The 27,582-nt window shown below is 40.9% G+C and overlaps 1 protein-coding gene and 1 long non-coding RNA gene across 3 annotated transcripts; one reads left to right on the top strand and one right to left on the bottom strand.

The window, feature by feature from the left end:
- On the bottom strand, positions 1–25,111 carry LOC133009407 (zinc finger protein aebp2-like). 2 transcript variants are annotated; one of them, XM_061076908.1, is made up of 10 exons: positions 24,557–25,111; positions 23,015–23,225; positions 21,848–21,955; positions 21,284–21,470; positions 19,542–19,598; positions 18,698–18,822; positions 12,348–12,415; positions 3,642–3,755; positions 2,074–2,103; positions 1–889 (listed from the first exon to the last, which is right to left on the bottom strand). In XM_061076908.1, exons 1-10 carry the CDS (start codon positions 25,096–25,098, stop codon positions 883–885), a joined length of 1,449 nt encoding a protein of 482 aa, XP_060932891.1. In that variant the 5' UTR covers positions 25,099–25,111; the 3' UTR covers positions 1–882. The 2 variants fall into 2 exon arrangements, with proteins under 2 accessions (XP_060932891.1, XP_060932893.1); XM_061076910.1 differs by lacking the exon at positions 19,542–19,598.
- LOC133009408 (uncharacterized) lies at positions 24,565–27,378 on the top strand. Its single transcript, XR_009680537.1, has 2 exons — positions 24,565–25,545; positions 25,667–27,378. It is a non-coding gene; the product is annotated as an uncharacterized LOC133009408 (long non-coding RNA).
- The last annotated feature ends 204 nt before the right edge of the window (positions 27,379–27,582 follow it).

The following is a 27,582-nucleotide window of genomic DNA, read 5'->3' as shown; positions in this document are numbered from 1 at the left end:
TGTTGATTCCGCCATTTTATTAAAAAGACATGTTCAATTTCCAAACACAGTAGAAAACACAACTTCATATCAATAATTGTAAATGGCGGTGATGTAAATGTATCATACGGACTATGATATGCAAAGTTCCTGTTTGAATTGATAACTGGTGTGATTTACACATGAAGTGTGTGCTAACATGTCAGAGTCATATTATGCAGTACTCTACATACTGGCTTAAGAGCTACTACAGAGTTATTGCTTCTGTAACATTTTGCAATGCATTGAATACAAAGTCTGACATGATGTGACACAGTGTCACACCTCGCTGTCCTACACACAGCTAACAGTACTGCATTCAGGAAGTATAAATAGGATCATCTGTTAAGACTTTTGTTATGTACAACATAATTACAACTAGAAATGTTCAAATATCCCAATAAGTGATAGTTAACATAGATTATCACAGTAAATACGGTTCTATTCAAAACCTTCACAAAAAGCCACAGTACATGGTATAAAAATAAGTTACAAATCTGCATAAATATTTTGCACAAAACAGTTATAAAAGATGCTGCATCTTCTGACAAACGTACACAAAACTGCTTTTAACACCATTGGGTATGAAGAATATGTTCAGCTTGGTGCTTTTTAAAAACATTCATTTAAGTTTTTGGTGAACACAAAGGTTTCTTTAAAAAAATTTTTAGTCTCATTTTACCACCACACTTGGCTACAACCATTGTTTCATGTACACAAAATATAAAATAAAGGAGAACTCCCTTTTATCGCCTCTTCACTTCCCCCGTTCAGCAGAGACAGATGAAGAGTGTCCCGTCCCTTTCAGATAAATGTCCTATGCACAAGGATTTCCCCTTAAGTATCGAGTCCACGGGAGCCTCCTCACAGGCTGAGCACAAAGACAGGAGAGAAAGAAAGAGAGGGAGAGAATGAGTTGTTCAGCGGAGAGATTACAGTATGAAAAATCGGTTTTATCCACATTGAGCTGATTTCATTTGCAGACACGTTACACTGTGTATTTTACAGCTTTTACGCGCTTGAACTACTGAGGTCAATCGAGGAAATAACGAACAGTGGCAAAAAATGGGCCTCATGTTGGAGTGAGACTATGAAATGCCAAGGGTCGTGGCTTCGGATCAGCTCCTTTCTCACTTTGCTGGCTTTACAGTAAACAGCAGCGGTGAAACTGTGGGCGACAAGTAATCTGCTGCGTTAATGTTTCACCACAGGAGAGCCGGGGCCACGGGTAATTCTGCAGACGTGCAACATTACCATATCATCAATGCATCAGCAGAGTTTGATATACGTTACAGCGAAGGAATATTGAAAATGTAAATGTGTGTTACTACAGCAGAGACGTGTGGCTTTCACAGTCGGGTTAACAAACAAGAAGGAGGCGGCAGCTGTGTTGTGTGGATACACATTAAAACACCACTGTCATCTTCAAGCGATGTGCATGGATGCACTGATGTTGTCACATTAATGCTTCTTTGTTTATGCACCAGCCTCGTCTTCCTGTACATCTGACTTCACTGCTGCAAACTCCTGTCAGTACGGCCCTTCTTCAAATAATAAGGTATCTGAAGGAACAGATGTCCATTTCCTTAGTTCATATACAATAGTCGTTATGATGACTTATATTTCAATACACATACTTCATGCATACTTATTTTTTTCTCAAATGTATACTTATTTAACATTTATTTTAGTCTTATATACAACTACATATACATATATAATATGTAAAAGTAGTTGTATATATAATACGTATATATAGTTGTAATAGTACAGTATGACTCGTCTGAACAAGACAGTTGGTTTCTGTGTCTTGTTCAGCATCTACTTTAATTTCTGTTTTGTGCTTTTGTTGTTGAATGTGTTTGCATCAATAACCAGGTCAAATCACTCCTCACTTATTGTCATTGATTAATATGATTCTAAATGTTGTTCATTATATTAAGTTAAAATCACACTTTGGTTCTGTGTGTGTTGAATATATAGATGTAAACAAATATTTAAGAGTAAATCAATACTGTTAAAGATTTAAAAGTATTTGTATTTGCTTCAGCTTACCTGCACTTCAGCCGCTTTTGAGGAAGTGCTCTGAAAACAGAGAAAAAGTGTGAGAGAGAGCATCTCTAAAAAAAACTTTTCAGACATGTTGAATCCGGAGAAGTGGGTCAAGAGTTTAATCAGAGTGTGTTTTTCACACATTACAACAGCAGGAGATTCTCTGCACAGACACAAACAGCATTAAATCCTCCACAACGTTCAGGCAAGGGGAGGAGCAGAGAGAGGCAGGAAGTGACGTATTAACTCTACTGCGGAGATCACATGATTTTCTTTACAACACAAAGCTCTTATTACTACACCTCGACATTTTTGGCGGTGTCTTTAATGTATGTGTCACTGCTTTTTCATTGGGAGATATGTTTCCTTTCAATTATTATATATTTTTTCGTTTTAGCGTCTGTCGCGTGTTACAAGCTTCATCAACCCCCCACTCACTTGCGGTGAATCCAGCGGGGGATCCCCTGCTGTGGACTCACATCAAATTCTTTTGAATTTCTACGGACTTTACACTAGGAGGTTAGGGGGAGAAAGTCAATTGGTAATCCGGAGCCTCTATTTCAGACACCTGGGTTCAAACATGCAACTCCTCCGGAGACAATACGGGGACCTGCAGAGTTCTGTGCAGGTCTGAAAGCAGCTTATGTATGATATCTGTTATCCAATGTGATCCTGGGACAGAGCTGATTGGCTGTATTTGCTGTCCCAGGCACCAGCCTCTTCATTTGTTTAGGGATTTCACACATTAGGACAACCTTTACGTAAATCCGCTGAGTGCTGATGGTTATATTCAACTATGAAACCAGAGTCCAGCAGCAGCCCTCAAAGTTACTAAGCCTTCAGGTCTAATTAAAATCAGTCAGCCAAGGTGCTGATCAGCAGTGTCTTGTGCCATCTATCTCTGGTAAGATGACCGCTCTGTTATTTTAGGCACATTGTTCTTCTTTCAGGATTCATTTTCACCCTTTTATGGTCTACCATAAAGCTAACCTTGTTTTGTCTTCTTCGTGGTAAGTGTACTAATTCTTGCAGAATCGCAGACCTTTTTAAATAATATCTAAGATGATGTTGGGCGGAATTTGATGCTTTTAATCAAATTTACACTGGTGAACTGTAATTTCAGTCTTTTTCAAGTGAAACAGTCTTTAATACTTCAATAACTAGGCCTCTTTATTATGATTGTTTGTTATTTCTGACAAATCAAAACAGCCACAAGATCTGGCTACTGGCAAAACATTAACATCCTTTATCAGATTGTACAGTTGGGATGTTTGCCTCCTCGTACACAGACAAAAAAAACAACACTTAACAACACTAAATCTGCACTTGTATTTCACCAGATTGCTCTGGTGCCACCTGGTGGAGGGAGGTGTTGCCATACACACAAAAACAGGCTCACACACTTACAGACATCCACATTCTCTCTCACACAAAGAGGCAAAAGCTTCTTTCTTTCGTTGCAGTCTAATTTTTCATAATAATAATTTTTACACTGTGTTTGGCTGAGACTAAATTAATTTACAGCAGTGTGGGGTTGTGTGTCTGCACAACAAACACCACTACACACTCACCTATAGATGTTTGGGTCCAGCAGCATGGCTGTGTCCTGCGGTAACTGGGATAAGTGCACCACTTTGGTCTTCAGCTGACATCGCTCCGTTTCATTCACCCACACGTCAGGTAGTCTGCAGGACATCACACACAGAGAAGGGTCAGGGTGGAAGCTCGAACAAGAGCGATGGACAAAGAGTCTCACTGAGTCCAGGGCACATGTTCACACCTTCCTCTGAACACCGAGTACATTTCCATAGGTAACATGGCCTTGACCAATGATATGGAACTTACAAAGACCTTCACAGACACACAAACAAAGGACAAAGCTTTGTACCCTCCTGTGATGTCGGTTATCCAGTAGCTGCAACACATCACCTCCATGGTTAACTACTGTGTACTTACAGTAGATATCAAAAGTGGGACATGTGAAAAACTGTGTGTACGTGAACATGTATGTGAGACTATTTTGGACTGCATTTAATGTGATCTAATATGAAAACGGGTTAAAATATGGATACAGGGCACATTCAAATCAGAACAACCTGATTGTTTCCCCCTCTTTAAGGACAGAGAGGTGATAGCTTTAGAGTGACACACCAACACAGCCACACGTGCATGTGATGAACTGTACCGCTCAGCTGCATTTTACTGTACCCCACAGCAGTGTGATCCCCTGTGAGAGAGGGAGCGTGCGAGCACTGGCGTGGTAAGTCAAGGTGCAGTAGAAAGAAACAAAGAGCTTTGCAAGCTGAGTGCACCTCCCCTCCCTCCTCCAGCCTCCCCTGTCTCCACCCCCAGCATTCCCCCCGTCACCATGTGCGTCATCACAGGAGCCCCAAGAGATGCAGACACATACGCACACTTACACTTACACACACTGCAAGCAGCAGTTGGGCAAGCAGGCAGACACCGAGCCAAAATCCCTCATTCACATGCCTAGTCAGCCCATTAAGTAGAGCGTCTGCAGGTAGTGCCTCATGTGCAGCACATTCAGAGCAACTGGGTAACTGGGTGCAGGTAACGATGGAGAACAAAAGAGGGGAAGTAATAGAAAGCGGACAAGTGAAGGACAGGAAAGGAGATATGGGGGGAGACGAGTGGGAGGGGAAACACTCACACAGTGGATTAAAATCCTTTTATGGCATGTTTAAGTGCTGGGAGAGTGGGGTTAGCCACAAGGGACAATTTGGTCAATACTAAAAAGTTATGAAAACCACTGCGGCATTCTTTTCATCTACCAAAATGTTGCATTTAACATAACCCTTCAGGTTTCCACACATCACTGTTGGGCCCAGGTTTGATTAGATGTTCATTAGAAGGTGGACTTCTGTCTGTGCACTTTGAATTAACACATTCACAAAAAATATGGTCATAAAAATCACATTCATTGTATATAAGCTATAAACACTACATTTGTCACGTCAGTGTTTCGAAATAAAATTAATAATACAATTTAAAATATAAGGCCCCTCAGAGATTCCCCCCAGATGATTAAGCAGGTCGCAGTCGGTCCTGCATAATTTTGCGTCTTTAAGTTGCGGAGGTCCAGAATTAACTCTCTTCTTGCATAATTTGCATTCTAATTTAAAAAAATTTTTTTTATAAAAAAATGAATTCATGAAACTTTAGTTAGTAGGCCTATGAAGGTTATGATAGCTTAGTTGTGCAGCTGTGCCACACAATATCAGCTTTGCACTTTTTGCAATTAATGGTCTTCTTTGAAGGCTTTCATGTAAAATGTTCCTACACTTTTGAAAACTAGGTCTGTACACTTGTCTCCGCTGTATCGTTTGTAGTGTTTCCCTCTGCAATGTTTCAAACGATTACCCCAGAGGAGCAGCCACATGAGATACACGAGGCCCAGCATTGGTTGGCTGAACGCCCCCACCTCAGGAGACATTGCCAGTGTGTGCTATGCAAAAAAACATAGACCCATCTAATCAATGATGAATCTATTCTTGATATCTAGTTATAATTTAATCGTTTTAACCAATTAATTGTTGTAGCCTTATACATAAGAAATTGTCCTAAATTTGGTAAAGCATAGAAAAGTTCCTGTTTTACTCAGCAGTGCGTAGCTAAAGTGTTTGCATCCCCTTTAATGGTGGTGAGAGCTGAAAGAAGACGCTGAGGAGAGGCAGGGACAAGACAAGAAACAGTCCCCTACAAAGTGGCCTTAAAGTTTGGGTTAGTCTTGAGTTAGTGCCCTTGTGAAAAGCAAACCTCAAATAACAGAGGAGGACCTGCAGAGTGTTAAATATGCAGTAAACACCCATGTGTGTTTGTGTGTGTGCACAGTTATGCGCACATTCCACTCCAGAGTCACCATAAACATGTCAGAGCGAGTGTGCTGTGGTGCTGATGAGTTATTATATTCTGATATATGGGAGGCACACAGGACCGCTGCACAGAGGGAGGGGGGGGCAGCCTGTCACGCATGTGTCACGCACACAAACACCACATCACTACCAAACAGATGTCCCCTCAAAGCCAAAGTCACACTGAGCCAAATAAAGACAAATGGATTTATTTGATTTTACAGATGACACTGTTTGCTTTTCTTTTGTATGAGCCAGACATGTTTGTATGAGTAGCAGTGTGGGAGAGCTACTGGGATTTCTTCAGACCTGGACACTCACAGTGGTGACAGGAGCAATACGTTCATTAAGAGTCAGCTGGGGGCATATTAAAGCACTGACTTGTTAAATGGCTTTACATGGAACTGAGGCAGAGTGACTGGAGGAGCTCAATTTCCTAATGAAGTGCATCATTCTGCAAGGTACAGGACAGCCGGCTCAGAGAGCTGCTCCAGGGACTGCAAAGGTCACTGCAGCCTCAAAAATCCCTCGTCATAAACAGAGGGACGGCGCAACTTTACTACAATCAGTTACTGCTATTACACTCACTAATGGCTTTCTTTCAGCATACTAAAAATATTGTTTAAAGCTCAGAAAGCTAGGGGGCACTTTAAAAGTTGAATAACACGAAGTAACATAAAAACTGACATATTGTATATGACACATATTTTTACCCCCGAAAGTCATGACAGCAGTCTGCTCTCGGTTGTTGAGGACTTGTCGCGGCCACCTTTGTATACGCCTGCAGGATTTAACCGATGAAAGGTACACTGGTCTTGACTGGCAGAGCGAGGTCATAATATGATGCATTATGATTGGACCTAAAAGTAGTATATACCCTCAAGTGCAGATGGGTCATCAAATAGTTGATAATATCTGAAACAGAATACGTTTTTTGAGAGTATGATTTATTTTTTCACAATTAACAAGAGATGATTGATAAATTAACAAAGGAACAGGTTTAAACTGGGAAAAAGTCTATAAACTTGTATGGCTGCTTCATGGTTTTATGCCTCTACCAACCAATCGTGTTGCAGGAAATGTGTGATCTATTTTTATGTGACTGTTTTTCCCATGTATGATCATTTGATGCTGAGGAGGTTTTATTACTATTAGATCAAAGTAGCAGTTCCTCTGTTGTTTTAAATCACATTTATAAACAGCAGCATTTAAACGTTTGCTTGTAGCTTTTCCGTCTTCCTTTTATTCTTCTTTCTTTAGACCAGATCCGTATCTTTATGCTGAGGAAAAAATGACAGACTACTTTCCAAATATCACAGCCATAATACAATTAAACAGGCAGAAATTAGGCCAGCGACCAAGTCACCCATATTCACTGGCCGCTCACTCAAAGCACGATCAGCCATTGATGTACGGCTGTTGCTCAATGATCAGAGATACGCATAAAGAAAGGGAATCATCACTTTCACACCTCGAATGGATTGTCATTTATGGATCATTAGTGATTTTAGACATCCTTGATTTTTGCTCTTATTCTGAAAACTGAATGAGTGTTTCCAACTTGACGTGACAAAGTTCCAAAGATTACATTTCTTAGTAGGAGTCAGGGAGCTAACACAATTTATACATATGAGTGAGAAACAAATCAAAACAAATTTGGCAATGCGCAATGCTTCTTTTTCTCAGCCTGTCTCTGGTTTGCTTTTTTCACATCATTCACAGCATTCTGCTCTTCATGTTGATTCAATTTTAAAGGGTTAGTTGACAAATGGTGCCAGGAACTAAAGGCTGAAATTCTCAAATAAAATCTCACTCCATCCTAGATGTCTTCAGTGTACAAGAAAATGGCCTTGACAAAGGTCAAGTTCACTGTGACCTAACCTCTGTCCGATTCTTGTGGTTGTGATAAATCAGGAATGACGAGAGGGAATTTCATTACATCTGCACAAACGTTCACTTGGAATCAAGGATGAACTGATAATCTGGTTACAGTGACCTCACAAAACTTTTTTATCCTAATCAAGAATTCATATGCCAATTATTAAACAATTTAACACCAATGTCTAAGAGTAAAATAATGGCATTTTATATCAAAAAGATCAAATGTCAACTTCAATTCTCAAGAGTAGCAGGTAATCAACCATATTTCGTTGAAATTCACTGGTTGGCAAGGGCATAAAACCAAAAGGCAGGTTTTTAAAGTAAATATTTTTCTTGTTAGCAAAATACATATTTTAATATTATACCAGGAATTGTGTAATAAATCTCGAGAAAAAACGATTAAGGGGAGCCCTACTAGCTTGTGATTATTGTACCCTTTGGTACCTGCCTGAAGATAAACAACACAATGAAAACAAATTACAAACAAGTTAACAAAGGTTTAAGAGACAAACCTATCTTGTGCATTATAAGCACTATAGTTTGTCCACATTGATGAGCTAGGATGCCAGTGGCCCATGGCGTTCCCCGTCACAGTCTGTGTAGTCTAATTATTCCAAAGCATTCAGCAGCATACAGGGGAATCCATTCACACATCCATCAAAGATTAGACGGCAATTATAGTGCTCTCTCTCCCTCTTTCTCAGCCCACACACCCTTCTCTTTGTCCTCAGTGAGCTGGGTGGTTCATGTTCAGAAGGGTTCATGTTAATCAGTTACGTATTAATCCAAATGAAGTTAATGAGTGTCAGTCATAAAGTGAATGGTTTGCTCCTGCATTAATAAACATGACTTCCCACATTTACGAGGCTAATCATTGACTCAGTGACTGGGAAACATACACATAGTTCAGAACTTGATGTAGTTTGCTGTTGAGGGTCACACACATGATGGCTGAAAAATGCCCATAAGATTTTTGTCTAATACTAAGACATGACAGTGAGTCAAAGAATACATTTGAACTGTGATGTTAAATCCAGCACAAATCAACACTCACTCTAAAATGGCCAATTTTAAAAATATTTCACAATTATTTGCTAAACCCTAAATCGTAGCTTAGGTAGTGAAGCACAACACAGAAAGCCCATCGAGGTTTCTACTTCTCCACTTGCCAAAATATTATGTAAAGCTGCTTTCAAACGTGTACTGAACTGTATGAGGGGATGTATGTCAGAACTAGAGGTAGGGAAATTTCTTGATTCTTAGATGCATAATTGATTCAAGTTTGCCGCCATGTTCATTGTTTCAGCGATATCCTGCCACTGCAAAATTATAACCACTGCTTCAGGATCAGGACAGACGCACATGAAAGGGTCTCTTGTCTGCGTGTCCTCCCTCCAATCTCCTGCTGACCTGCGCTCACTTTACACTTTAATAATATACACCGACACTAATCAGAAGTAAGTAGGACCTGAACAGTGTTGAAATTTATTTTGTGTGACCAGAATGACCGGAAATCAGAGAGATGAACCCAATTTCCAGTGTTCTTCTCTTAAGCGTGGGACATTAGCACAAAGGCCATCTATGTTGTATGTCCCAAGCATGAAACTGTTGTTATTATGAAGACTGCACCACCACTATGCATCGGGCATGCATTTTCTTCACCACCCCTGTATCGATTGTTTGTGGGTATTAATGAACACACTCATTAATAAAGCACTCGCTAACTGCGGTGCAAATGTATCACTCAGCAGCATCACTGATTTCTCCTGCATGGCCCAAGCCAAAAGCCATCTCACTCTCATTTTCTATCTTTCTGTTTAAATCTCTCCCCATCATTTGTTCTCTCTGGTTTCATTCTGCCTCTCCGTCACATTACTCTCTCCCACAACCATTTTGTTCCCACTCCCATTTCTCACTTTCCTCCATTCTCTGTCTCTGCAGTGCGTTCCCTCATCCATCCTGCCTTTGAGTCTCAGTATCAATCTCCATCTATGTCTCTCTGTTTGGAATTAATCTGACGAGTCTTTCCTGATCACCAAACTTCATCTTTCTCTTCCGCTCCCTTCACCTCATTATTTCTCAATGCACAAGATTAAACTCCCACTGCGGGGTGAGAAGGAGATTGCAGAGGTGGATCAGAGCGGGGAAAAGGAAAGAAGGGAAAATGGGAGGCTGAGGCAGAGGGATGAGAGTACAAGGGTTTAGCTACAGTGTGTTCATCCGAGGCTGTCAGCTGCAATGTACTTCATGATGCATCATCCACGTTCTTTGCCCAGTGCCAACTTTGCACTCACAAAATCTTTTTGTTTTTCAGCCTCTTCATTGTCTCCTTTGAACCCCGCCCCGCACTGATCCTACTTTTTATCTCCTACCTGTCCCTTGACCCTAGTCTTCTTCAATTTCATTCTTCCTCTTTCCTCTCTCTGATTATCTTCAGAGGCCATGTCAACTCTTTAATGGGAGTGTTGGCAGTTTTGTAGGAGATTCCTTGAACAAGAGCCCCGCTGAAAATCACAGCATTCTGTGAACTATACTCTGTGAGAGAGACCCATTTCATTTTGAACACAGTGTCCAAACGTCCAGTCCTTCTGCAAAATTGCTTAAATGAGGTGGGGCAAAAGTGGTGCAGAGATTGACCAATAGTAGGCTGAAGCTGGTGAGGCTGGTAAGGACTGTGAGCTAATGCCCAACATGGCTGAGCTGAGCATGATTATTGTTGTTACGAAAGTGCATTCAGAGGTTACACAAAATGGTTACTATGATGGACATTTATAACCTAAACCATGAAAAAAGGAAGACAGTAAATCAGCCATGAGTAATTTTGGATGTTGAACTACTTCAGGGGAACTATTCAAGGTTTATCATAGGAAGTTTTCACACCTGCACTTTTTAGTCCCGTTTAGGCAGACCCGTTTGGGCAGTTTGTTTGGGCAAAAGGAAAGGGTCAAACTCTAAAAGGTGTAGACCAAAACAACCACATTAAGCAACTTAAGAAGAGGTGGTCTCGTTAGGGTCCCAAACAAACTCCGAAGCAGTCGTTTGTGGTGGGAACATGATCCAACCTCAATCTTACCCGACTACAAGTAGAGCAGACAAGCTTTGGCAGCTTGCATAGCTAACTAGATAATGAATGGAGATGTTACTTGGACTAGCAATGAGGAACCTTTTTCCTATATTCACCTTATTGTTCCTGTCCTGGACATAAGTGACTAATGTGTAGACTGAACATTCTCATGCTGTTCTCATAGATGGATTTTGGTTGGTTTTGATTTATCTCTGTGCAACAAAAAAAACTGAACCAAGGGGAAATTTGGTGTAGACCTAGATAAAGCCAAGTAGATGGTACAGAACCAACCATTTTTTAACGGCCAATGGCCAGTCCTCACATCATCAGTGCTTCAGAAATGAATAAATGTAACATTACACTCAGTGAGAATACCAACATGGGTAATTCCTCTTAGCTCCATTTAAGGAAGAGCTCCAGGGCTTTAAGCTCCCACATTGCGAGTTCTCCATGACAAGTAGGCTACTGGCTCAGCGAATAGAGGAAGATGGGAAGATTTATCGCAAACCCTGACATGAACGAAGACCACCATGTTGACTGCACTACTGAATGGAAAGGAGAATCATAAAACTATCTGACAGATAAACATACATTGTTGATGTGCACTTGTACATGCAGGCACCCCTGCAGCTCGAAAAGGAAATGTTTGTATGATAGGCACAGGCAATACCGCCAGCCTCCACGGCAGGCCCCGCCCTTCTCCTACCACCAACAGATAACATTCCTGAGCCGCTGGACATCACCACCACCTTGCAAAACCCTCCTTCCCCTTCACACCCCTCATCTCTCTTCCATTCCTCTCCATCTTTTTTGTAACAGCATATTCTAGGCTGCCCTTCTGATGCCTCACTGTTCTGCATAGAAGGCATGAAAATGGATTGGGGTGTCTTTGTTCCAGAAATATACTGGTGGCGGAGACATATAGATCATAGGCATATAGATCAATTAGTCTGAATCTGTGTAACATCTGTGTAAAAAGACTCAACAAGCAAAGCTGGCTAATGAGGGGTGTTTTCTACAGCAATATACCACAGTCTCTGATCTCTTGTCCCGACTCCCTCCATCCCCTGATTGTCTTCTATCCTCTGATCCTTGTCCCTCCTCCTCAATTCCAACTCTGTACACTTACACCCAAATGAACAATGGCATGACTGCCCAAAGTAAGAGATAGTCCCAACCTCATCTCATCCCTAACCAGCCTCATTATCACAACCAGCCAGGTGAGACGTGAGCTTAACAGGAACAAGATCAACAAGACCAGAAGATCTTTCATCATCCATCCCATGATGCTCAAGGTGTGTGAGAAGCAAAGTCAAACTCGTTGTGCCGGGCCCGGTCCCACCACCTTGTGGAGTGACTTGGTAAAGTAGCAGCAAAAAGCCTCACAATCATCAAAGCATATATTAGTTGAGGGAAGGGTTCAAGCAGATGATGTATAGAATAGGAGTAGATTTACTCACATGTCCTCAGGTGTCCAGTGCAGGAGAACCTTCACTTTGCCAGACCCCTCTTTCCTTCTGGCCAACACCTGCATACAGACAATCAAGCACAAACTCAAGACGAGTTATGAAAGACACAAAAACGAGGACACCAAGAAAACGACTACTCCTGCCCCCTCACTGTTATTTCACTCAGTCAGTCAATTTGTCTCTGCTGCACTGCTGTGATTTGACATATGAACACCCCAATAGCCAGACCATAACCAGCATCACCAATGAAAGGTTACCACCAAATATATACAAAAAACGTATGATTCAATCTATATATTTTTCTTATTTCAAGCCAATATGTAATTTTACAAGCACCCGATTTGAATGAAAGTGTTGGGTTCGGCTCATATTGCAGTCTCATTTTTCTGTAGAGAATCAGCTTCAAAGACATGCCCCCACCCTGGCCCCAGTTCTGACTAATAATTAGCTACATGCTTCAGACATCTCACCAAGTGATATAGTGGCTGATCATTACACTAATAAGCAATGGGAACGATCTTAATAATGCATGCAAGAGCTCAGTGAGATTTCTATTTTCAACGGGAGCTATCCCATATTCCCATGCAACATACTGTAAGACCAAGGAATTCAAGTTCAGACAAATGTTTGATATGCCCAAAGTATTTGGACCAAAGTAAGGACTGCTCAACCCAGCTGGGATTGTAGAGAGCCAAGAAGATAAAAAATGTGGTATAAACAAGTCCCATCTCTTGGTGTTAGCACCAGATGCTTTAACGCTGTTAACAGGAGTAAATATGACTGAATGTAGCACCAACTTTCTAATGTTTATGGTGCTAATATTGAATGTGTTCAATATTTGTCTTGTGTTCGGTCACCTGCTTTTACTCGCATGTCTTAATCTGCCAACGCAACCTAAAACGTCACAGCTTTTCTTCTTGTGAAAATACACTAGGGACAATGGCAGATTTCCTAAATATTTGGTGCTTTTTATGTATAACATTCTATCTATCATGCTGCGTTGGTTTATAGTAAAACTGGCCTGGAATCCACACAAATATTGTCAGTAGGGAAAAGAAAAGCTAGAAAAATAACCAGTGGTGTCAAAAATAGCCACAGATATAACCTCTTGCGTCAATTGGCTCTTTTTTGTCAGGAAAGTCTATTTTTAGGATAGTGAATGAGTTCACATGTGAAGAACTTCTCTTACGCACAGGAATATCTGAAATTATTTTTATGACTCCAGGGACTGGCTGCGGCAATGATGGAAACTGGTTTGAGGACAGAAGGGAGGAGGCTCCGCTGAGACACCAGACACAGACGAAGACAAAGCCCTAGAATCGCTTCTCCCATCCTTCCACATTTTAACGAAAATATGAGCAAATTATCTTATTAACAGGATCTTAAATTGGTTTTATTTACCACACCAATAAGACAAATTGTGCAAGATTGTCTCTTCTGTCCAGCACAACGTGAAAATCTGATTATTAATTTTAGCTTTCCATACTTTCTCCAAGCTAATAAATAAGGAAATGGCACACTCACTTTTGCTTTCAATCTGGAGGGGGTTTATGACATTGTTATTAATATTTTGAAAAGCTTCCAGCTAAACAGTTGTCTGAAAGACGTAGTTAGTAAAACAAATGGCACAACAAACACATTACTTTACAGACTGATGACGTTTTTGGAAGAAATATTTAGCCTAGGTTAGCAGATGTGAATTTTGTTTTTGCCGGCTCGTGTCATAACATTTGTCTGTGAGAAGCCTTCTAAATTGCAGCCAAGTTTGCGAATCCACTATGTTGTTGTCTCTTGTTTGTTATATATTGTTCACATATTAAACTCCTTTGAATGGACTGGGGAAGAAGTGGGGAGGGCGAAGCAGCACGAGTGATGAACCTGAGAAAAACGACCACGCTTGAACAGATATACTTTTTATATGAAATTGAAAAGCCCTTCAATGACGAATAAAAATAAATGTTTGCTACAGTCTGACTGTAAATGGAAACAATGGTGGAGGTTTCAGTGACTCAAAGAAAGGAAGGAGTAGAGTGTAACATGTGAATTGACGTCATAGGGGCGTCCTGCTGTCTGCCTGAATTCTCTAATGACGAATGCAAACGTGTAGGTAAAATGTCATGGATTCTGGTGTCAGCATACTGTCTAAGGCTCGGATTATTCTTTATTTTTAACCATGCTTGTGTAGAGTATGCATGTGCTAGATACCTCTAGAGGGTGTACCAGAGCACCCAGACGGTACAGTGCGACCACATATACATGGCGAAAGAAATACATTTGCCTACTGCTAGAATGGTACTGATCTGTCGGCTGCCGTTTTGAAAAGCATGCTGTCACTGTGCAGCAGCATTGATGCATACAGATGCAGGTAATTCTGAACTATGGTTTATAAGCTTGTCTTCAAAACTGCCTGCCATTGTAAACCCTCACCTAATTTCTACTCATGTTTCTATTTGGTCTTATGAAGAATCCCAAACATTTGTTATTAACAAATCATCCCCCATTTTTAACAAAATAGTTTTTATACATGCTCTTCTCTTGGGCCAGTTTTATTTAAAATTGTTTTCAGAGCATTAATCTCATTTATCTGTCCCGTAAATTCACATGATGGAGATGAAACAAATAGCCATGTGGTCAAGCTAAAGCATGAATCCAGTTCTTGCTGCAATGGGCTGAACAGGAAGTGTCTCTTAGACTTACTACACCATCAGCTGCTTTACTGCCCTTTTAATTAAAAATGCATTGTTATAAACCCTCAGGCCCTCAGGCTCCTCACCGCACCAGGTTAATAATCAGAAACCCAGAGTACACTTGAATGGGCCATGTAAAGGCCGGAGATCATAAGTGGGCTTGTGTTAAAGCAGCATGAAGTGATTAGTGGTTTGATGATGGAAGTCGGTGCTTTAAGGGACAGATCTTAATCCACTCTAGACCCAAGAGAGGGAGGTAAGAGACGGAGAGGGAGGGAGAGAGGGAGAGCAGGAGGAAATAAGGAGTTAACAGTGGATATTCGAGTGGCTCCAAAACAAAGCAGTGAGAGGGGCTGGGCTGCAGCCGGGGAAGGCAGAACTGCTACAACTGGGTGCCTGACTAGGGTCAGGGGGTCAAGCAGTGGATGACGCAGATTGACGCAACAAAAACATCCCATCATAAACATTGTTGAGTTTCTCTGGCGTGTCAGCAGGACTGTTGGCCGAACTCCACAGAACCCCCCACAGCTCTGCTCCATCTCCCCAGGCCTGGGAGGGCCCGCTGGGGCCTGAGGTCTGACGCAGCCCCACAGTCCTTCTCCACCACAATCCTCCAGGGATTAGAGCGAGGGAGAATGTACGCTCAACTGGCCAGATCTCCTTCCGATTCCATGACTCTGACCTTTACTTCGCCACTTTTCCTCGTCCTTTCTCTCATTTTCTCTACATTTGTCTCTCCCCCTTCTCCGCTGGCTGGCTATTCCTCCTCCTCATTCTATGTCCAAATATGCAGTTTACCTCTCTTAACCTCTTCCCAAGCTTTATCTTCACTTTTTTTTTTTCTTCATTGAGCTTTTCTGTTAAAACTCTTTGCTGCTGGAGAGTGTTGAGGTTTGTAGGGGCAACAGAACAGAGTTGAAAGGGACTGTGTTAAGAGCAAAGCAATACTGTAGTGACGATAGCACTAATTAACACTCCAATTAAATTTAACATGAACAGAAGCCTTAATCTTGGGTTTGTGTAAAACTGCATCCAACACTCTACTGTTCCCATAACGCTTCAATTATTTCCAGTGGAAAAGGATTTGAAAGGGAAAAAGATGAAAAACATGACATCTGTTCACGTGTAAAAAAAATGTCATGCTTGCATTAAATTAGCTGTTTAACAAAGCGGCTTTTCAAAAATGATGTCAATTTTCTAACTGTGAGTAAGGTTAATTTACTGGGGATTTAATATCAATATAATTATTGCTTTACTGACTTAAAATTCATACAATGAAAATATGTAAGTTTTTGTTCTGAAAAAGCAAATTGTAATTAAAAACAAGAAGTTTTATTTAAGAACTTCAGAGTTGGAACTCATGTATTCAGAACAATGGAACCCGATTCTTTGCCCTAATTCATTTTTGGGAGATTTTGCATAACTTTGCCATATTGTGACATACAAAATTTGACCTACATCCTTGTTAATATCATGATGATAATTCCAACTTTTCTGATTGTACAAAATAACAATGCAAAACAGTACATTAAGTGCTCCAGGGGACGCTGTTCTCTTAGGACAAGAATATGTGCAGTTATTAATGTAGATTCTTCTGCTCATGAGTGCACCAATTATTTCTGCTAGGTTAGCGAGGGATGGCGTGCCACATTACCATGCAAAAAAGCACAGTTAATGTATTATTTATATAGGACTTAGCTGTGGGTGTGGGGAGGGGGTTAACACATAAAATGGCTAATTCGCTGTGTAAAGTGCTACATAAGGAAAAAAGAAAGACCTTTTTCAAACGTCACAACAGGAAACGCATACAGTAGGTATAAATAATGAAGTCAATTAGTGGTACAGAGCCATTGTTATTGTTTTACTACTGCGACATGAGAGAATAGCTGCTGGGGAAAAGGTCAATACAAGGCAAATGGCACAAAAATAATAATAACTAATTATTTCAGGGCACCTTTCTAGACACCCAAGGACACTTACAATATGTAATAAATAAACCCATGATAATTAGTTATTCAGATTAGGAGATGCAAACACCAATCAATATAACATATGTGACAAGAGTAGTTAAAAGGTACAAACAAGATTAGGATTACATATCTGAACATAAGAGTGAGTGGAACTGTAACCACTGTTTAGTATTTTCTATGTTTAACTAATTTCACTGCGCAATACTTATTTCTGTCTGTGCAATTCAATACTTCATGTGCAATCTGTTTCACTGTATATAAGCTGCTCTCACTGTAGAGAGCTGGAATATTATTCCTATTCTAGTCATTTTTTATATTTCATGTTATTTTTACGTTTACTGACGTCTGTCTTTTGACAGTCCTCTTTGCTGTTGTAACGCAGCAAGTTTCTGAATTGTTGAAATAATAAAGGATTATCTTATGTTGTCTTATGTAATTAAAGGAAGTGGGAATTAGGTTGTACATGACAATTATTTCCGTTTAAATTTAATATGTAAAAATTACACTATAATGCAGTTTGAGAGCTATGAACAAGAGACGGGGTAATCCCTAGTGGAACAGCAGTTATTTAAACATCCAGGTTATCTTATAGTTAACGTTAATATAGAATCCACGCATTAGAATCATCGTCAGTGAGAAGTGCTTATGAATGCCCTCGATAGAAAGGTGCAAAGGTACTTTACAACTCATTAATAATGTATAATGCACAGGGCTCAGAACGGACTGAGATACACAAAAACAATCCAATTGTGTTTCCTGTGAAGCTCGATTCAGAGAAAAATAGCGTCAAAGCCCCGGGGCGATTCACAAGGTTCACTTCAAGTGCACGAGGAGAAATAAATGAATTTACAGTGAGTCTTTCACACCCCCTGCTGTCCAAAAGGAAAATAACATAATAAAGAGATTCACTACATAGTGTCTAAATTCATTAATAGAAAAAGTTCAATTGAGAAAGGATTCAGAATACATACTGATTATAATCTGTGAACATTGTTCTCATCAGTGATACTTTTATTTGCCCTTTGTGTACATGGAAACACGAGACTGTCAATTTCTTAACAGGCTCTTCATAATGTCAAGGTATATTTAATAGTCCAATGTGTATTGAAAGGCCATTTTTAAGTATATTTTGCTAAATCTTAAATAAGCCTATTTGTCTGAATTTTTTTTGATTATAATAAATTACACTGAAGAATATTAAACAATATAAATTATGATTTTGCCAATACAAAGCAAAACGCATATTTACTGTTACTTTACTTACGTACCGATATAATAATAATCATTTGTGTATCTATTGGGCATCTTTACTTAAGTAGACGTATTTTCAGGTTCTTTTCACTTTAACTTCCATATATATATATATATAAACAAATAAATAAATACACACAGACAGATTTTATATTTCCAAAAGTAATCAATAACAAGAGGGGAATTGTTCCACTGATCCAATCAGAGCAGGCAGGTTACATTAGGCCCCGCCTTCCTCAGCGGGAGCAAAGCACATCTGCAGCAGCAGCACTTGCTGATAAGAAAACACTTTTACTTGAATCCATTTTTGCGTATGTATTTGTACTTGGGGTTAAGTAAAAGGTTTGAATACTTCCTCATTTATTCGGTTAATCTGAAAAAAAGTAGCCATTGGTAAACCCAAAAAGACATAGAATAGAAAGGGATCGCTCACCGTGCTGTGGAAGACCACACTGTGGCCATTGCCCACGCTCTCGATGTGGGTGGCGAGGTTGAGACAGATGGCCCGGTGGCGGATAGCATCCATGGTCTGAGCATCGAAGAAGTCGTGGTGTCTCGCTGGAAGGGAAGGAGGGCAGCCTGATGAACCAGAGTCAATCAAACATAACTCCAGGACTCCAACTGCAACAATCCCAATGCTTTGCGTTTCTAAAACTTAGCCATGACAACATCAGAGTTATCTCATGACTGAACAATGTGATCTTTCTGTGGGTTTAAACTGATGAAAAAAACAGGTGAAAGTCCATTGACAGAAGCAGCAATGAGATTCATATGGTGTAGTTGCCCAACTGTAAATATTCAGTGGTAACTAAACTTAGGCCTCTTGACATTTGCTGGTATTATTAAAAACATTAATTCAGACCTATGCAAGGCACTTTGTTAAATGTTACAGTTGATCAAAAGTTGGGATTCTACATCATGTGAATTATATGCATAGTGTTTTTGTTTGGTCTTTAGCAAGTGAAGTTTACTTTGGAGCGTCATCAAAAATCTTGGCCATGTTACGAAAATAATCAAAGATGAAGGTCTGCATTTCAATTGAGATATAATACTACATTAATATAATAAAAACATAATTGCTGCTGTATCAAGTTGTTTTATTGTTCTAGTTTTTTTGGCAACTTGTCTGTCTATTATCAACTCTTACAAGTTAAGTGTGTCCATGAATGCATCACTGTGAGGACTTTTCAAAACAGCTGCTGTTGACTGAATTGACGTGCATCAGTAGAAGACTTAAAAAAAAAAGAAAAAAGACAGTTGCTTGGATGGATCATTACCTCTCCCTGTTTTCTGTTCTGTCTCTGCAATGTGTATTTTTGAAAATGAATGGATATCTAGGGAACAATCAAAATGTTTTGGTTAGGAAAACAGCGGACAATAACCGTATGTACAATTTGTAGCTAATGGACTGAAATAAGGTAAACTAAAGAGTCTTTTAATAACTATCGACACCTTCCAAAAAAAATAACAAATATATTAATAAACATGTTTTACAGAAGCAACTTTCAATACATCTCTTTTGATTTTGACTTTGGCACTTAACACTTAGTAAAATTGGATTTAGTTGCTTGTTTCATATGAATTCAAAGGAAAACAAACAGACATGTTAGGGCTGCTCGATTATGGAAAAAATCATAATCACGATTATTTTGGACAAAAACGAAATCACGATTATTCAAACGATTATTAATATGTGCCCTTATTTTTTTAAATGACTAACCGGAAGTACCAGTCACATCCGGTTCCGGTAAACACCGATTACGGCTGCGTGTCTCATTCCTCCGTGAAACCATGCAGGATATCGGTGCCTGGTTATTCAAACCCTTAATGATGGCAACATTAACACTCTCCATAGAGGCACTTTGTAACTAAGAACTTTGAAATTTCCTCTCAATATTAAATGTCCCCATCTGCCCCCCCCACTACAAGCACACAGAGAGAGAGAGAGAGAGAGAGAGAAAAAGAGGGGTGGGGGGGGGGCTATGAGGACCATCATCATTTACCCCCGAACCCCGACATTGAACGGGTTCCATACAACAAAAAGGGGAGAATCGCGAGCTGACCCGTGCGGGTCCCATGTGAACAGCCGGCGGCTGCACGCTGTAGAGTGGACGCTGCGCGGCGCAGCCGCTACACTGTGTGGTGCTGCTGCTCGTCGGATTCGAAGAACACGATGTGTTCCCATACAACATAACTTTTTCTACACTTTTTGTCGATAAGACGGAGCTGCCCTCCCTCTGCCATTTTCCACTCGTGCTTTTTTTTAAATACCTCCGGTCCCCACACAAACAACTCGCCTCCTTCACTTCACAGCTGCTTGAGAGAGAGTGCCAGTCAGCGGGGCCGCGTTGATGATTTGGGGGAGGGACTGAATTGCGAATGCGCGTCTCTTTAGAAAAAAATGCCAAATAATCGTTTCACCTCGATTATAGTAGTTTGGAGATCGTTTGACCCAATAATCACAATCACGATTATATTTCGATTAATTGAGCAGCCCTAAGACATGTAGATGTGTTCGAGAGAAAAATGGTGAGTCTGTACAATCCAGAGACAGATACAGGTCTACTGAGCAAACACTGCCACCATGAGATAACATCAGTATCTACCTGTGTACAGGCACCAGCAGAATCACATAAAAAAAAAACGTAATGTAGAACATTACCATGGGGCTAGAGTCTGTGATGCTGACATAATCTTTCTGTATGTTCCTGTGTGTGCGTGCAGGTGCGTATGTGTGGTCCTTTTTCGTCTCTAGAAGACATGTGGGTCATTAGAGGCTGAAAACAACTTTTTCAGCACAACTTAATATATATATAATAATATAATACATCAAAATGTGTTCAGCTTGTATTCCTGTCCAACAGGGATGTTCACGATTAACAGAACTTCCCGAGGCTAGCCACACTCGTGATGTGCTTCCTCTCCGACGAGAAACATTTTGACAGAGGGTTAGTGTGTGCATGTGTGCATATGTATGTGTGTGTGTGTATGTGTGTGTGTGTGTGTGTTAGGTACGTACGTAGGGAGCACCTGCGTTTGTTCTTGAGCTTCTTCCTCTTGTTAAGTGCAGCCTTTGACGGGGACTCCTCTTTGAGTTTGGCCTGGCTGGACATTTTAGAGGAGCTCTGCTGGCTGAAGTGACTCGGCACATGGCGAGCCAGACCTCCCTGAGAGGCGAAGCTTGCGGTACAGCCACCGACTACACACTGCAGAGGAACACAACCAACAGTGTTACACTTAGTAGGACAAGATGATAACAAACAAGTAACTTACAAAATGTTTTATTTCACTAAGTTTGTTTAAACACATACAAAGCTGCTGTTCCTGTGTTAGATTACCAGACCGCGTTAGAGAGGAAACTCAGATGACGGCTCAACCTCGACACTAAACACTCGGGCTCTTGAACATATTTCAGCAGTTGAATACAATTTGAATATTTAAGTAAATATTAATCAAATGCTGGAATTTTGCATTTTTATTTTTTTTGTACATGTATCAATTCTGAGGCGGACAATAACATTCATCATCATCATCATCATCAGCACCATGAGGTGTTCATCCTATCTGAGGCATTGGTTTTTACCTTGAAGGGCTTATCTCCGCTGTGGGTCAACATGTGTCTCTGGAGCCAGCTCTGACTGGTGGATGGGGTGTTATACACCTTACAGCCCTTCCACAGACACACAAACACCTGAGGAACACAGAAAGAGAGGAATATGGGACAGGAGGTTTATATAGTGAGAGTGATGGGACGAATAAAAACACAGTGCAGGAGAAGAAAAGTTAAAGGGAACAGTTGGAAACAGTGAAATAACAGTGAATAAAAAGGGATAATTGTCAAGACAGCTTGGGGAAGGATTGTTAGACAGAAAGAAAAACAGAAAGACAGTTTTGTCCCAAGCACATGTGCTACAAAGTTCAAAAATTTAGTAGCTCATAAAGAATTTTAGGAGGGCAACAAAAACAACTTGTGTTTTTTTAAATAAGGGATATGATAAAACATTTACCACCGATGGTGTCAGATCATGAATCCCTATCGTTACGTATACTAAAATCCTGATGTCCTGGCTGTTACGTCTCGTGTTGTGTGTAGCAGGTGAAAAGCATTTTTAAATACATATCTCATAAATTGTAGAGCAAATCAAAACATCATAAAATATACTTCAGTACTGTTCAGGTCGTAATAACTTCTGATTAGTGTTGAGGTTTATTGTTAACGTGTAGAGCGAGCGCAGGACAGAGGGGGAGTGATTCTTAGTTTTAAAGGCGTCACTGGCTCTGTGGGTTCTGTAACACAGAATACTCATAATTGAGTTCATGCTTTGCGTTTGTTGCTAGCTAACTAACTAGCAAAGATCCAGCTCCATCCAGCTCACATGTCACAGGCCTCTTTGCAATGACAAGTGGATCTAGTGATTTTTTCCCCCCAGCAGATCAGCTCAGCGGCCATGCCGACATCATTGTTGTTGCATTTTTAAACTTAATATTTTTTGGGGAACTGGAGGCAGCTTGGATTGAATTATTATACCACCCATGCTACTGTTTACATTTAACAGTTAATACTTTTTAGGAGCCAATCCAAGTAAAGTGGTAACATTGTCAAGTCCTCTAACATCCCTTCACTGGAGTCTGGAGAAATTCTTGGATTTTGCCTACAAGCGGCAGGGGTGGGCGTACAGTAAAAAACGACATTATCTTGCTAAATCCTCAACAGGAAACTTATACAACATCATATGTAAAGTCTTCTAACCCCTCCTCTCTGTCCATCCACATGAATGCCCCTGATGTGCTCAGCCAGATCAGGACTTGAGTTGAAGCACTGCAGACAGAGGTCCCAGCAGCAGGAGTAGGCCACGGTCTTAGCCACGGAGGAGCTGGTGCTGATCTGTCCGTTCATCATAGCAGGAGTGGAGCGTCCGCTGGACACCGTGCTCTCCATCTCCATCAGGGTGCTGCTGATACTGAGGGAGAGGAGAGGGTGAGTGGGTCATGGAGAACATCCTCTCAGATCAGGCTTTACACAGCCGTGAAGAACAGGTGCAAATACCACTTGCCGCATTACATGCTCGCTATGCGTGAAAGGCTTCTGGCGGCAACTGGTTGTCCATGCATGCCACGTTCATCACTGACACCAAATCGATTATATCATTTTGTTCAGAGCTCTTCGCACGATATTATTCATTTGTGATACTGTTAAAATCACCAAGGGACTTCTATGAAATGGTCTCATCGCTTGTTCAATAATTTATTCCCTATTTTCCAGAGTCCGACCAGTTTTATCAGCAGAATAATACATGTAATTCAGCCATTAGAAGTCTAGACCTCCCTCACCTAAAATGTGTTTTGTATATTATTGTTTGTATAAGTGTGCTCGACTGATTTGTATTTTGACACATTCTCCTACTGAAGGTGGGAAGTTTCTGTCTTTAAGACCTTACCCCATTTTGACCTGATGCAACATGCCCGTGAATATATTTATAAATATATGAGATCAACCTCACCACTGGACCTCCTCTAATAATTATCACTATTTACTTTACCATATATTGTTTTTGTATTCTTCTTAGTTTTTATTGATTCTGTCCATCATGACTACTTGTTACTGTGCTCAAGCCATGTGAGCATACAGCACCTTAAAACAGCAGCTACCCATGTACACGTTATAGCTCAGTTATGTTTCTGTGTTGCATTTCATTTTTGTTATGTTGCACTGTGTTTTTGTATATTGTGTTTTATGTTGAATGGTTGTTTTACACTCAATGATATTCCGGCCTGTCACGTATTTTGAATGTCGATACATGAGTAGAAAAGTAAATTTGTATGTAAAAAAACATTTGTGTGGTTTTGGAGACCAGCATCGGCTGTTGAAAATGGACACTTCAATGACATAAGAGACATGGGTTTAACTTTGTACAGATGATTTAGTGATATGTATTGTGGATTCTTCTTAAACCTTTCCATGTCCATATGCATGCAGCGTTTACACGTGTGTGTGTGTGGGGGGGGCGTTTGCGCTTCATTGCTGAGGTGCAGATATGTGCAGACAATTCAATTGAAATTAGATGAGGGGTTTAGGTTTTAGTTTGCAGCCTCATAGTATGAAATCAGTTTAGATGTTTACTTATTTAAACCGTACATTCTAAGATGAACAGTCCTGCTGTGCTCGTACGGACCGTGACTCGCTGCTGATGCGCACACCCCCCTGGTCAACGTGGACCTGTCACAGCCAGTCTCTGGTCACAGCCCACACACACCTCCTGTCAACGGGACCTGTCACTGCTCACACACCCACCTGTCCTCCGAGTCCATGCGGCTCAGCGGTTCACCGTCCGAGGAGGAGATCTCCACACTTGGCCGCCTCTTGTCGTCCAGCTCCCCGCCTCCGCTGCTCGCTTTCTCCCCGTCCTCACACCCCGCTTTGCTCTTCTCACAGTCCGCCTCCGAGCACCGGCTGTCCTCCCCCGGTTCCTCTTTCGCCTCCTTCATAGCGCTGTCTTTGGCGGGCTCGCTGTTGCCCTCCCCGGGGCTCTGCTCGGGCTCGGGCTTCGCCTCCGGTTCCTCGGGAGCGGCTGTCTCCTCCTGGCTGACCGTCCCGGTGCCGTCGTGTGCCTCCGCCTCGCTCGGGGCCTTGTCCGCAGCTTCAGCGGGCTTCTCCTCGCTGGCCTCCCCGCCCGCCTCCTCCATCTTCAGCTCTACGTGAGCGCTTGGTTCCGCTGGTTCCGCTTCGTTGAGGCCCTTCTCTTGGTCCTGGCCATTGCTCTCGCTTGTCCCCGTGGAGGGTGAGTGGTTCTCGGCAGCCAGAGCGGGTGTTTCTCCGGTGGGTTCAGCAGCCATTTCTGCACCGTGGGACAGTTTCCGTGTCTGTGAGTCCGTCACTACAGAGAGGGCGGGGTCCACCAGGCGAGCGCTCTGATTGGTCAGCGGCAGCACGAGGAGGCCAGACTGATATGTTGGGATTTAAACTCATCTATGTTTAAACTTCCCATGTGTTTCTTCTTCTGTGTTTTAAAAAGGAGTCAGTGTTTACTACAGGAGTTGTTATGACAGAGCATGAGGAAGAAGAGGGATCCCTGAGGTTGACTCAGGGGCGGCTCCTGGTACAGGCGACATAGGCGGTTGCCTAGGGTGAAAACATCCTGCGCAGAAACAAACTGCGCACATCCTGCGCAGAAGCCCATTGCGCACATCCTGCGCAGATACCTACTGCGCACATCCTGCGCAGAAACCTACTGCGGCGCACATCCTGCGCAGAAGCCCATTGCGCAGGGATTGCGCGCGCAGGTTTTTATATTTTTTAATTATTTAAAAAAATATATATATTCATTTAATTTAATTAAATTTTTCTTTTTTTATATTTAATTAATTTAAATGTACATAGTGTAATATATTTTGCAATTAATAGGTGATGGAAATCCTGCCAGAGTTCAGTATATTGCCGGCACGAAGATAAGAAGGATTGGGACTCAAACCCGCGTTTCGTGTTGAAGAACGACCACTCTACCTACTAGGCCAAACTGCCTAGTGACATTTGCTGATGTCACCATCCGGGTCTCCGTGGACAGGCAAGCCAGCATCTAAAACAGCCTCCTGGATGGCTCCCTGTGTGAACAGACACGCTGCGTTGACAGACTGCGGTTAGAGTCAAAGATGAATCAAAAAAAGATTAAATTATCAGGTGCACAATTCAGAAAGCACCGCAAAGTAGAGGAGAAGAAAGAACAATATAGAGGTCAGAATCACCCCGATTGTGGACATTACTAATGTTAATTTTTGTCGACATGACATGATATGCTATCAGTACAGCTGATTTCAGACTCTTTATATTTTTTGTTATATATTTTTATTGTTTTTTATAGCTTACAATTTTGTCTGCCTGTGTGTGCATCTGTATAGAGTCCAAAAGTTATTGTGGATGCATGACAGTTTGCGTGTGTATGTTGGGGGGCGCCAATTTGAAATCTCGCCTAGGGTGCCAACATTGCCACGGCCAGCCCTGGGCAATACAAGATAAAAAAAACAAAACATTTAACATAGTAACATATAACATAGTACAACAACATATTTAAATACTTTATATTTACATAAGGATATGGTCCTCTCTACAGCGGAAGCCATGCTTTTTACAGAAGCCCACACTGGACAAACTACACACCTTTTGAGTTGTTATGACGACTGAAATCTACCACAGGTTCTCTTTAATGTTTGGAAGGGGAGGGTGAAGTGATGGGTATTCAGCTGCCACAGGCAACCTCACCACTAAATTCTACACACTGAACCAGTAAATGTCTCTCATCAAGACAAGATAGTATTTCACTGATTCCGTTCTTATCCGATACAATGTTGGATATTTACAGCGTGTATGTGTTTGTTTTCCCTTGCTTTCTTCTGAAATACCAGATGATGTGACTCTGACACATCATCATTGCTAAATCTGGGGTCAAAGGGTTGTTTGTGTGTTAAACCAGCCATCACAGACCCTCACCATCAGTCCCCAGCTTGTAGCACCCCACACCCATGTCGATGATCCTTCTACATTTGGATGATGTTCTCACTGCCTCTCTCTTCTTATTCCCATTGATTTTGAGATTAGAAGTTTGGTGGAATTGAAGTAAAATTCCGTGTTGGGTACATGAGGTATGCCGGAGGACTTAAATAAGAATTTAGTTCCACATTGATTGCACAATATCTAACACAATGTAAATTTAAAAAGGGATACAGTAACACTAACCCTAACCCTAACCCAAATAACAATAAACTAATTCCCAACATTATAGTGAAGCCTTAATAATAAGAATTATTAATATTATTCAGATTATCACCATTGATGATATTATTATTATCATCATGTACTTTAGGGTATTTTCAGTGCCCAGGCAAAGTGTCTGCACTTCAAAGCTCTACAGCAGTGAGAGTTATTAAGTTGCAAATCCATCCAAAAAATGTAATTTTATTATGTTATACGTAATTTGTTATATGTTATATGGTATGTCAATTTTTTAAATTTTTGTAAATCCCGTCTACTGTGTAGATGCTGCCTGCATAGATGCTGCCTGCCATGTCCCAAGAATATATAACCACAAAGAGATAAGAATAAAATTGAATTTGATTGTCTGATTTATGTTTTCTCTTTGTTTTTTGTGAAAAAAAAATCTAAGAAAACACTTTAAATCTGTAGACTACTGCCTAATAGTGTTATTATTGACATTTGATGGCAATTACTCATACTATAAGCCTAAATAAGTATATTTATTATTTTGAACAAAGGTTAAATGTTATTTCACAAGTTTCAAAAAGTGCCCCCAATCTTTTTCAAATGCC

The sequence above is a fragment of the Limanda limanda genome, chromosome 8, assembly GCF_963576545.1.
Source record: "Limanda limanda chromosome 8, fLimLim1.1, whole genome shotgun sequence".
Lineage (NCBI taxonomy): Eukaryota > Metazoa > Chordata > Actinopteri > Pleuronectiformes > Pleuronectidae > Limanda > Limanda limanda.
This window is presented reverse-complemented; position numbering and strand designations above follow the sequence as displayed.